Source organism: Pteropus medius, unplaced genomic scaffold, assembly GCF_902729225.1.
Source record: "Pteropus medius unplaced genomic scaffold, Ma_sr-lr_union100, whole genome shotgun sequence".
Classification (NCBI taxonomy): Eukaryota; Metazoa; Chordata; class Mammalia; order Chiroptera; family Pteropodidae; genus Pteropus; species Pteropus medius.
Window position 1 is genome coordinate 9,461,389 of NW_024351730.1, and position 13,332 is coordinate 9,474,720.

Below are 13,332 nucleotides of genomic sequence, written 5' to 3' on the forward strand. Positions count from 1 at the left end.
GCCCCAGGCAGTTCTGTTCTGAACCATTTTTCCCAAGAGCCCTGCATGCCATTCCCAATTAATCCACTGGCGTTGGTAGATAAGCCTTCAGTGTTGGGAGCCCTTTGGGGAAATCCCAATGTGCACCTCCAAGGGTTAAGGAAAACCAAATCACGTGCAAACAATATGTAGTGTGTGACTTGCAGATGGGGCTTATGGCTCTATGCCAAGGTTCATCCATGAATCTTTTATTGATATCCTTTGGCGTAATTTGGAATACTTAGCACTATCACATTATTTTAAAAATCTGCAGTATTTGATTCTGACCATTTAGAATAAGTTAGATTCACAATAAAATTTAGGATAAACTCACTGTTTCAGAGTTTTTTGCAGTTGTTTGTTTTAAAACTGGAGAATCTTGGAGTGTATTCTACACTTGTGAGTCTTGGTTAGCTGTTCTTATGCTCATAAGTCCTCATATTTTTACTTGCTTTTGCTTGTGGTCTTTGACAGTATCCTAAATTATGGTCTTTGGGTTTAGGTGTTGATATTGACCAAGCTATTTATGACCAAGCTATTTCTTCTGGCACTGACATGTTCACCTCCCTATGGTAGGCTCTTAGGCTCTTACAAGAACTGGAAAGAAAATACCTTAAATCTAGAATTTGGTATGTTATCTGTCCATTGTCATTCTGCAGAGGAGAAGTCTGTGACATGATGGAATGGGAAGGGCTAGAGAAAATGTCACTTCACCATGCTATTGTATCTTCTTAACAGCGAAATGGCAGATTTCTGTCAGTTATTAGTCAGTTATTAGAAAAATCTCTTAGAAGGGAGGATCTTTAAATCTACACAGTGCTCCTAACTGGACAGGCCTTTAAAGACCTTTGTTCCCTCATTCCTTTTTAAAAACAAAAGACTGGTGGTGTGTCTTTGACTTACCCAAGATCTCACAATTAGTTGACAAAAACCAGGTTTCTCTTCTTTTTATTTCAAAACATTCAACTTTGGCAGTCACCTTTTATGTGTGCTTATTTTCATGTAAAAAATTTTCTAAAAATATAACGAGAAATGTGCAATGGAAATATATTGTGAGCCTCCTGTGTCATTTCAAATTTTCTAGGAGGCACATGACAAAGAGTAAAAAAAGTAAAGTTTATTTTCAAGATATATTTTATTTGACCCACTACATCAAAAGTATTATTTTATCATGTAATTAACATAAAATTTTTAATGGGATATTTTACATTATTTTTCCACATTAAGTCTTAAAATTTGGGACTATTTTATATTTTTAACAATTCAGTTTGATGTTTTGCATTTTAAGTGCTCATCATATGTGGCTAGTCCTTATAAATACCATACTGCCCCAATTTATTTTTTTATTTTTTTCTCTGCCCCCATGCATATGTATTATCTCATGGTTGCAGTTTTAAGTAACACTCAATTTATGTTTTTAAAGTAATATAAACATTTTCTTGTTTTCACATTCGTAATTTTGATGTCTGATAGACATTTAGGTCATCTCCAAGTTTTCACCGCAGTAAGCATATTAGAGGTTTTGTTTTTTATTGAACTTTTTCCCTTGAGATAAACTCGCTGGACTTGATCAGGAGTATGAACACATTGCCAGGTTGCTTTTCCAGCAGGGCTGTTCTGATTTACAGTACTGTCAGATTGGGCTAACACTAACAGGTTCACCACGGCCCGGCCAGCGAATCACCCTTGATCTCGGTCCATGTCAACATAAGCTCCTGTCTACTTCCTTTTTTTTTTAGTTGCTTTTTTCTCCATTATAATAGAATGTGTCACAATTCAGAAAATTTGGAAGATGCAAAAAGCTATAAGCTACTTTTTTAAATCTTTTCAGAGAGTGGCTGTAGTTTATATTATTGTTTTTGTCCATGTAAGAAATCTTTCCACGTCTTGTCTACAGACAAATAATAAGAGTGGAATGGTGATATCATGAGGGTAAATTCACAATCTTTTCTCTTCAGCTCATGCTTAAATAATTTGGGGTTTAGTTTTATGTATTATATATCTTGGAACTTCCATTAATAGTTGCCAAACTTTTTCTGGGTAAATAAAAACTGTAGGATGAATTTCCAGGTTAGTTTGTAGACATTGTGATTCTCTTTTTATTCATGAAAATAATACACATTAATAAAATAGAACATGATCATTATTAGCAATGTGTTTCAATCACTGGGATATAGAGTAGAAAAAATATATAACAAAATACCAATATGACATAAGTATGCTAGTTTATTGTAAAATATCAGTATTCTGTAGTATTTCTTATATATTGACTTTTAAAATTTGGCACTGTTAAAAAATATTTAGCACTGCGAATAATTTGGAATCATGTATGCTATGGTTATTAAATGAATTTTCATGTTTTTTTCTAATCGCTAATGACTATCTTTCAATATAATCCTATAATATGAAGTGTTCCAATGACAGACTTGTCATGATGCTTTATTATCCTTAAGTAGAGTATAATGAATGCTAATATGCAGAAGCTAATTGCTGCTATTTTTAATTTATGTAGGAAAGATCCTGAATATAAAGTTTATGGTAATCTTACTTTTTTTCTCTCCTTCCGAAACCAGCCGACTAAAGCACAGGTAAAGAGGAATAGCTGGCATCAGGGTGACTTCAATTTCCTACGTCAGGAGAGGTTGACTATCAGCTCAGCAAAAGTTAATGATTCTGGAGTGTTCATGTGTTATGCCAATAATACTTTTGGATCAGCAAATGTCACAACAACCTTGGAAGTAGTAGGTAAATATCTCTAAGGGAATTATCAATTACTGGCAGTAGTGAAAGAAGGAATTACTCTATAGTTTCCTTTTTACATAAATGGAATGTTGAACAGAATCTTTGAAATTTTTATCATGACTGACTGACTGAATGAGTGAATGAATGAATGAATAAAATTATCATTGTGGCCTCTTCTAACTAGAGCACAAAAGCAAATTCTACCAGTTTAATAGAGAGAAGTGGAAAGCTGTAGTTGAAGTTATTCAAACCTTTCATATTCTGTGCTACTTACCCTCCCTTCGCCACGAAACAAATAAAATACAAGTTGAGCTTTTCCAGAAATTCTAGTTCTTGCTGAATGACTTGAATTTGGAAAGAGATGTAGAATTTCTCTCTTGAGGAGCTTGAATGTTTAGAGCCTAAAATATTTCTCTGAATCTTTAGGTGGGGCTCCTCAGCCTTTTGGTTTATTGTTTTACCGCTCATGGTTCTAGCTTTGTAGCAGGAGAGGGTGAATTGGACTTCTCCTCCCCATCCCACCTCACCCTGTCCTCCAACCTTATAGGCTGTAGCATGAACCTTCAGGAAGGAGGTCCATAGAGCCATGGGTCACTGGTTCTGCAGTTTACAGCATAAACTGGAACATGGTAACCTGTGCCCTTAACCCCATCATCTCCGGTATATACACTGGTTTAGCCTTTTCTTCTCTACTCTAGAAATTTCCCTAAGTATTTGTTTTCTAAGCGTCTACTTAAAGAGTGTAGTGAAATATTTGAAGCTTTTGATTTACAGAAAATAATAATGATTTTAAATTACTTCATTTACACTTTTTTTTTTCTTCCGAGTATTGTTTGAATTTAATTTCTTGTCTTGTCTTTTTAATGCAACCCTATTCCTAATGCTTGACTTTGATTAAGTGCTTGTAGGTGGAGAAATTCTTCATCATGAGCAATAATAAAATGATGCCATATTTGTTTTCATTTCTCTCCTTTCCCCGTATTTCTTTAATAATTTATGTAGCGATGTTAGAGGTCTGTGATTTATCTCACGATAATCTCATATAATTTTGATGTTTCTGCCCATGTTGTAGTGGAAAGTATTTCACCAGACTAAACATGAAAAATACACTTTACTTGCAGTTACAGAGTCAGCACAGAGAAAGAGTACTCTGTCCCTAAACGTGATTGTGAACCATTTATTAATTTGAGGAGAAGGCTATGCTTTTAAAATATTAAACTCCATAAGTGCTAATTTGCTAAGTTGATTAGGGATCATGTTGATATATCAGCTTCAGCTCCAGAAAGCAATTAGTAAGGATGTTTTGAGCATATCGTTGTATGTAATCAGATTTTTAAAATCCATTCATCAATTTCCAAGAATATAACTGTATAACTGGCAAGACTTGTGGCTGAGAAACCTGAATCTGGTTTTTGGATTGTTTTGAGAGTGGGTTGGGATGGAACAAGAACAGGAAGATACACAGAGAAAAGTGATTTCTTTAGGAGCTGGGAGTAGGATTTGGATATGATGGGGAGTAATAGAACAGGGCTTTAGGATGGCCTCGACTTGGTTTTGAGTTGGGGCTCTGCCACTTAACTTGCGAATGCACCCTACTTCAATTCTACCTGCATTTTCTCTTCTGAGACACAAAACCTCAACCTCCCAAGATGATGGAAAGGAGAAAAGTCAGTAGATTTTATAGAAGTGCCTGGCATAGTGTTTGTACTTGATTAAATGTGAATGCACCACCAATTTCTTAATGCAGAAGTATTTGAAAAAAATCAACTTTATGGTATAACAACCTAGCTGGAGTTCTTTGATTCTAATAATTCTTATACTTCATAAATTTGAAGCTCTCTTCCACTATAGGACATAAAACTATATTGAGCAAACTAGGTTATAGAAAGCTCAGGGGGAACTTAAAACAAATATTTTATACATGGTGACTGTGAGAGAAATGATTCCACAAAATATTTTGCGTTGTGTGGTTAGAATTTATAACCTTGAGAACCTGAAAATTTAATGTAGCATTCAGATGAAACATTTGTTCCCTCAGAATAACCCAAATTAGCATAAAGAATTACAGGTATTTATGATTCAGGTATTAGAACAGGTGGCGGTTTCTCTATTCAGTTTTCATTTGGATGATTTTCCATTCTCACCTGAAAAATCCCTTTTCCATTCGTACAAAAGACAGGTGAAGTCCATTTTCTATTCTGAATCTAGAGGAAACAAAGGTCAGTAAATACTATCTTGACAACGTCATGTGGGGCTTTGACATATTTAACCAAATAGCACTAAAGACAATGAATGATAATTTTAAATTTCCTAATCTTTAAAATTTGAAAAAATAGAACAATAAAATTGAAACTTATTTATAATCCCACCTTCTCTCTCTTCCTCCCTTGATTGGTCTCTCTCTCTCTCTTTTTCTAACTGAAAGGATATAGAGACTCTAGGATATGCTACAGTAAGAAGAGGTCGGCCTTGGCTTCTCATAGACCTGTGTTAAAACCTAGGCTCTGCCATTGGGTAGCTAGTTGTATGGCCTTCCAGGATTTAATTGTTTTAATCTATAAATTAGGAGTTATAAGTTTTCTCTTTCAGTATTTTAAGATTAAATATGTCATAATTATTAAATGAAATATATGCTAAAGTACTTAGGGCACTTCTTGGCACATAGTAAATATTCCATAAATGGTAGCTATAAAAGTAATATTGGCAATTATAATATTCTTTTTCAATATCTGTTTATATTACATGATCATTTAAGGGCTACTTTATTTAACTGGTTTCTTATTTTTAAAATTATTATAACTAGTGTAAATAGCATCTCTTTTATATGTAGCTATCTACCTTAGTAAGAAGAGTTCTCAAATGGAAATTACAGGGTTAAATTGAATAATAATTGTGAAAAATCTACATTACTAAATGCTTTCTAAGAGTTGTGCCAATTTACAGGGTGTCATTCAGTGTGCCACTCTTACCACACTTTATTGAGTTTATTTCAGATTACTTTTGTTATCATTTTTCCATAGGATGGATATATTTTATTTTTGAAAGAGCTTTATTGAAGTTATGCTATTTTTAATAAGTGAAAAGTGATCCCTTATTTTAATTACTAGTGTAAATATTTTTCTTCTATATTTTTATGTCTTTTCCTATTTAATTTTGCTATATAGACATTTAAAAATGTTTATGTATTCACATTTGTCTTTTATGACATTTTTCTGTTGCTTCTAAAAAGCCTAGAAAACTACATCCTCTGTAGAAGTTTGATGGGAGTCGGTTCTGTTTAGTTAAAAATATGGTTTGATTGTTAAAATGCTGTTCTTGATTCATCTTTGTAAATAATATGATGAGGAGACCTAAGTTTATTTTGCTTCAGGTACTAAAAGACATTCTTTTTAACATTTTTATGGCTTTCTTTTCTATATTTATGGCAAATAAATATACACTTATCAAATACTGAGTCTGGGTATGGGCTAACTATTTAGTCCAAATACTTTTTAACCTGATAAACATCAAGAATAGTACTCCTAGAAAACTTATAAGATGGTGATAGATTTTTAAGAGAGTTGTTCGAGAGACAAAGATAGGAGAATAAACATTACAAGTGTGTGTCCTTTCTTTATGACAGTGATTCTACAAGAGCAAAATAAAATATCAGATGGCTAGTTTAAATTCTTACTTGTTATTACCAATTCATACTAGAAATCAATTCGTTATCTTTGTCATCTAAAGAAGTTTTATTTTTCCTTGGTAGCTGTGGATAATGGATTCTTTCTGTTTTATTCTGTTATGATTAGATAAAGGATTCATTAATATCTTCCCTGTGGCAAATACTACAATATTTGTAAATGATGGAGCTAATGTAGATCTGGTTGTTGAATATGAGGCATACCCGAAACCTGAACACCTACAGTGGATTTATATGAACAAAACCTTCACTGATAAGTGGGAGAGTTATCCCAAGTATGAGAATGAAAGCAATATCAGGTAAGAACAAGGCCTTGCTCTGGAGATTATACATTTTCCCTCTCTTGTACTTGGCTTACCAGATCCTCCTTCTGTGACCCATAAATGTATGAGAGGACTCCTGGAATGGAAGCAAGTTTGGGACTGCTTCCTGAGTCTTCATCCCATCATTTCATTGTGCTGTGTATTTAGGGCACACACAAAAAAATCCATGCCTCAGTTTTCTCGTTTGTAAAATGGAGATTATTCTTTCCCAGAGTTCTGAGGTTACTCCAAAGCAGTGACTGGCATGTACTAGGGACACACCAAATAATTCTCTTCAGAGGAAGAAGAAAGTTAGTGCTTTTAATAATTTTTTTATGAAAATTTTTTTTTTATTTTTCAATTACAATTGCATACAGTATTACATTAGTTTCAGGTGTACAACATAGTGAACATACATTCAAATAACCTATGAAGTGATCACCTTGATAAATCTACTACCCGTCTGACACTGTACATAGTTATTTTTAAACCCTTTTTTTAAAACTACAAGAAAAGTAAATCATTAAGTAGCTTTGGGTCAGGCCGTGAACATGAGCTCTTTTGCATCAGACCTCTCCTTTCATCCTCAAAACATAACAAAAAATAATAGTAATAAATAACACTTTATGTAAGCTGTGTGTACTTTATTTTGCCTTGCCCTGTTCCAAGTACGTTTTGCATATTAACTCAATAATTTTAGTCTTCACAAACCTTATGAGTGGGCACTCTTATTTCTCCATTTCTATAGAAGATAAAACTGAGTTAAGTAATTTGACCCAGATCAAATGGCCAATAAGAGGTAAGTGCCTAGATAGAGTTTGTGTATTTTTCCAGTCAGGAGCCGTTGGCTGTTGTAAGACTGTGAATTAGAGATGATATTGGTCTGGGCCAAGGTCTAAGGGTTAGAGGGACAAGGATGGATTTGGGAGGCTACCCCCTTACCAAGACTTGGTGACTGAGGGGGAAGAAGAGAGAGGGAGGAGCTGAAGATGCCCCTGAGGGTTTTGGGTCCATCAGCCAGTTTGGGCGATGAGAAACGATACCATTCAAGGAGAAGAAGTGGGTACAGGTTTAGGGCTTGTTGAATTTGAGGTTGACCTTGGCTTCTCAAGAGGAGATGTTCAAGGGGGAAGGAAGTATCCTAGGTCGGGTTCCCTAGAAGCAGAGCCTGAGGCAGGGGCTCTCGGATAAGAGCTTTATTACAGCAGAAAGAGACCTGCCAGAGTTGGGGATCAGGCTTGGGAGGGAAAGAGGAAAGAAAGGAAGTGGGTGAGGTGAAGCTGAGGTATAGTCTGATTCCAGTGGTGCTCTGGATCTGGGCCTTTTTTTCCCATGGTCAGTCATTCATTGGCTGTAGACCCGGCATACAGTCAGCTTCTAAGTGGGTCTAAGTGCTCAAGGACAAGACATGGGAGAAGGTTGCAGGTATGAGTTGTTATTAGCTGCATCCCCTGCATGGAGGCATCGCGGCATGGAACTAGCTCTACAGAGGAGGCACAGACAAAAAAGTCTGGAGTAGAGGTAAAAATGTGAAAGTATGAACAAACAGCAAGTACTTGAGTATAAGAGTGGATTTCCCAGGGAGTGTGTACAGTGCAAGAGGAGTCTAACACACCAGTGCATATGTCCAGTTGGTTGTGTACCTCCTGTGGGTCGAGGGCTGCCCAGAATATGCCATCCACACTGGAGCCCATGTTAGTAACTCCCCTAATAGTCCTACGTGCTCAGTCCACACAGCCGTATCTGGCAGCCCTACAGTAAAACAGAATCTTGAATAGCAAATACTGCAAAGGACACTCAGAAGAAGTAGTGGGGTAGGAGGAAATCCCAGAGATTGTGGTGTTGCTTGCAAGAAGGAAGGTGGGGGCAACAGTACTGACCTTGCTGTGAGGGCTCTGCAATATCTGCATGGAGACAGCCTGCCACGCTGGGATTTTTCTAGGCCAATGTCAAAGCAAAGGTGGGCAGACAAGTTCAGGACACTGGTGAGAAGGTGGCCTTAAGGACAGCACAGGAGGAGGGAGAGGCTATAGTCTCTGGGAAATGGCCTTTATGCCAAGAAAGTCTTTTCCCACTCAGTATTCTCACATGACAGGCATTTATCCCAAATTAATTATATGTGTGTATATTTGTGTTTGTTAATGTGGATCTTGATAATACTAAGTTAAGTGAGCTGTATTTTCTCTAAATACATGTTTCCAGATAGAAACTGTGAAAAAGACATGCACTGGAGGCAGGCCTTCTATAGGTGATTAATTTATTGCCATATCTTTGTAGATATATAACTGAACTTCACCTAACCAGATTGAAAGGGACGGAAGGAGGCACTTACACATTTCTAGTGTCCAATTCTGATGTTGATTCTTCCGTGACATTTAACGTTTATGTGAACAGTGAGTAAAACGAATGGTTCCTTATTTCTTTATTTTTTTTATTATTTTAAATTGTGGCTCATGTTTGTAACAGTTGCAAAACTGAGCTCGTTGTGTACTATGCAAATAATGTTTCATGATAATTTTGACCTTAACAAAGACCCGTGGTTTGTGGTTGGAAGAATGTGTACAGAAACCAATTCCTTGTCCTACATTTCACTGACCAAGGGACCTTGTAGATGTTGGTCAAATTCTGGGTGCTGCCTTTGAATTTAAAAATAACAGTTCTTTGAGAGAAAATGTATTATTATTCATTGTGGAAATGGGGAGCCAGAGGTTGAATAGGACCTGGATTACGGTGTTGGGTGGCAAAGAGATGCTATCAAGCCCTGACATGATTTCTTTTTTATAATGCTCACCAACTGGGATGTTTGCCAAGTGCAGGGCTTCTTCCTGGCTCTCCTCTGGGACTTTTCTGCACTTTCAAGGAAGGGACACAGTTACCTGCCACACCACACCAGCCAGGACACTGGAGGACAGGAGGCTTCCAAAGATAGAATTCCAAGGGATGGCCTCCAAAACAGCCATCAGAATTAGGCATCCTTGGGTTTAGGGGGTGATGAGGAGACAACCGGCAACATTCCCTAGAGAACAACTCAGAAACTGCTGAGCACTTCGTGTGCATTGGGCTGTAGGATGGGAGCCTATTTCTCATCCTTAAGGAGCTTACTTTCTGTATGCTGTGACTTTACATCGTTATCTCACTGATGCTATGGCTCAGTGGTATGGGGACGGAGTAGCATGATCCATGTACAAATGAAGACAAGAAACAGCTACTGAGTGATACTTGGGACATTTCTGATTGCTGATCTGGAGTCTTTTGGACTATACCAGCATTTTCAAAATTGTGATTCCCAAACAAGATATGTGTTTAGATAAAGAAGATCACATCTGCGCAGTTACACACTTTTCTTCTCAGGACCCTTAGTGTGCCGATATGTATTATGCCTTCCCAGGAGGGGGCTGTGGGATGGAGGGTATATCTCAAACTTGTTTGACCACAGAACTCTCCTTTTCCAAGGGAATCATGTTAATATCTCTGTTCCTTGGAACAGTTTTGATTATATGATATCTCATTAGCCTGAAATTCAAATATCTCTAGATTAATTCAGATGTTAATCAGAGGAGCTTAGTGTATTACACATGGGCACAATTACCTACTTCTGAAAAATTTTAATATTCAAGTAATTTAAGAGACAGTACAGGTAAGTCAATATCCTTGCAATCATAATGCATTCTCTGTCCATACAAAACTTTATTTTGAGTGCTCTGATGTGGACCTTTTTTTTTTTAATTTCCAATTTATTCTGGACTGCTCCTTCTTGTAAACTATGGTAAAACCATTTACTAGAAAAGCGAAAGGAAAAAGAACAGATATGCAAAATACAAGATTATATATATGTGTATGTATATGTATATAGATAATATTGGATTCAACAGATACAAAAATTATTGTCAAATTGTTCCTTCCAAATGCTTATTCTCAGTGTCTGTACTTACCTCCTGTGGGCTAGTGACAGCAGATCATGGATGTGACCTGCTCCACAGACCTTCCTTTGAGAAGCTCAGTAGTTGGTAATTTTATAAAGTTAGCATCTTTTATATATCTCTTTCCTTGGCTTCAAGGCCAAGTAGGCGTTAAGATCTGCCTTTTTTACTCTTTTTCATCCTTCCATGAGCTAGTGTGTAGTCTGCCAGTTGGTGGTGAGTCATTGACCTTAGAAAGATGTTTCTGAAGTCACCCTTACTTTTCTCTGGGTGACAAAATTGCTACCATTTTACTTACAAGGCTAATTTGCCACCCGACAGGATCAGTATTAATCACCTCTGCTGGTGAACTCATGCCTGTTTGAAACTAGATAGGAAATGGCATTAACCTCACCAAATGATCCTTTCTAGATTCCTTGTTAACGCAGGAGGCCTCAACTGTATTCTGGCGCCGGGGTCACAGACACCCATCCAGCATCTGCTGAGCTCCTAATTTATAACACTGGGCATATAGGTGAGAGTAGTGTAGTCCCTGCCCTTTTAGATTAAGCTCTTCAGAAAGTCTTTTTATTGATGTCAGTTTGTTACAAACACTAAACTGACTAAAGGCATTTATTTCACTTACTTAACACATGGGATTTCTTGATTTCCAATTACTCTGAGTGAGGTAGCATTTTTATGTGAAACTTAAAACATTCACCTTTTGCGAATTATTTCCCAATTGCTTCTCACAGGTATAGTTAGCTAATTTCTTTGTTGGTTTTTTTGAGAAGAGGGAGGAATTGAAAAAGAATTCTAGTTAGCACTATATGGGGTAAGAACTTTTATCTTAAAACTTAAAATCAAAAGCTAAAAATACTTCTAAATTTCAAATTGGAGCATTGTGTCCATTTTGACATAACATTTTAGCTGAGCCAAATACTACCTAGAACTACTGTGTGGTTCACTCTGTAAATAAGCTGAGTCCCAAGGATGCAAGAAATTGCACTCTGTAAAAATTAGAGTTAATAAAAATCAGAATAATAAGTGCATAGTATTAGTGCATAAATTCAAGCTACTTTTTCTCAGTGACATTGATGCATAATTGCTTAATAGATTCAACTTTGAGAGGTGCTCATGAAAATTTTTGATTTTGAATGGTTAAATGTTTGGTGGTTGAAAAATCTATTTGTTTTGAAAATCCCACGTGTAGATTTGAGTGTACTGAAAAGGGGAGAGATTTAGTTTTAATCATTTGTGTGGGAGGCTTTAAAAAAAAATTATGTCCTGTCAGTTTGTGTTAAGGGACAAATAGGTAACATGTAAAGCTTGAAAATGTTTTAATACTGTTTTGAACCTCTTTAACCAAACCATAATTTACATGAGCCTGTTAAGTCGGCTCGATGATATTAAAGGTGGTTTATAATGGCCGAGAGTTATAACATGTTTCTGAGCAGAACATCCAGTGGAAACTGATGGGAGTTTTTATTTAAAAACAAAACAAAATCACTGTATCTTTTCACTGAACTTGACATTACTATAATTACTCTTGCATTGCTTATCAAACATATATATATAGGAATCATATTCTTAGTTCTAAGAAAGCTTTATTTATTTATTTATTTATTTATTTATTTTTGGCAAAAATAGCCATTTGTTTTCCTTACACATCAAAATTGGTAGAAAAATAGAGTCCTAAACACTAAGAAACTATCCCAAAGTGCTTTCTTAATAGGCACTACTCTTCCCAAAATTCCTGGAGTTGTTAGAAAAGTGACATCAAGATTCTGTAAGTAGCTTGCGATACTTTAGAAACCTGCTGTCTCTGGTTACATAAATGTCACACAATAAGGTTTTTACTACCTCCATGTATGAATAAAAGGCCAAATGTGTATTTTAACCTTAATTTATCCACTGGGCTCCTTTCCCTCTCCACCCAATATTTCTTGAATAAATTTCAGACTTTATAGTGGATTTAAATGTTAATCAGTAATATAAATATTTTATAATTTTATTTTGGCTTATAATTTCAAATTTATGTAATTGTGGAAATTATGATTAATAGGATAAATCATTTGTTCTTTAAACCTGGAATAATTCTAAGGAGACCCAATAACCTTTTTTTCCCAGCTTTATTGAGGTATAATTGACAAATGAAATTATAAGATATTTAAAGTGTCCAACATGATGATTTGTTATATGTATGTGTATGTATATAATATATAATACATTGTGGAAAGATTTCTGCCATTGAGTTAATTAACACATCCATCACCTCACACATTTACCCATTTTGTTTTGCTTGTCGTGCTGTGTTGTGTTTTGGTAAGATTTCAGTTATACACTACAGTGTTATCAACTATAGGTACCATGTTATACATTAGATTCTCAGACCTTGAGAATCTTACAACTGAGAGTTTGTACCCTTTTACCAACCTCTCTCCGCCCGCAGCCTCATGCCCCCAGGCCCTGGCAACCACTTCTCTGTCTGTTTCTATGAGTTTGACTTTTTTTTAAGATTCCACATATACATGATATCATACAGAATGTGTTTTTCTCTGTCTGGCTTATTTCCTTAGCTTAATGCCCTCCAGACTTATCCATGTTATCACAAATGATAGGATTTTTGCTCTTTTAAGACTGAATAATATTCCATTGTGTATATACACCACATTTTCTTTATCTATTT

The 13,332-nt window shown here is 35.8% G+C and overlaps 1 protein-coding gene across 4 annotated transcripts in view; it reads left to right on the top strand.

Annotated features, from left to right (window-relative positions):
- Positions 1 to 13,332, top strand: part of KIT (KIT proto-oncogene, receptor tyrosine kinase) — a 77,217-nt gene that overhangs the window by 39,304 nt on the left and 24,581 nt on the right. For all 4 annotated transcript variants that reach the window (XM_039845237.1, XM_039845238.1, XM_039845240.1 and 1 more), the window contains exons 5-7: positions 2,592 to 2,763; positions 6,552 to 6,741; positions 9,022 to 9,137. In XM_039845237.1, coding sequence (XP_039701171.1) covers positions 2,592 to 2,763; positions 6,552 to 6,741; positions 9,022 to 9,137 — 478 coding nt within the window. The remainder of the gene's footprint in view (positions 1 to 2,591; positions 2,764 to 6,551; positions 6,742 to 9,021; positions 9,138 to 13,332) is intronic.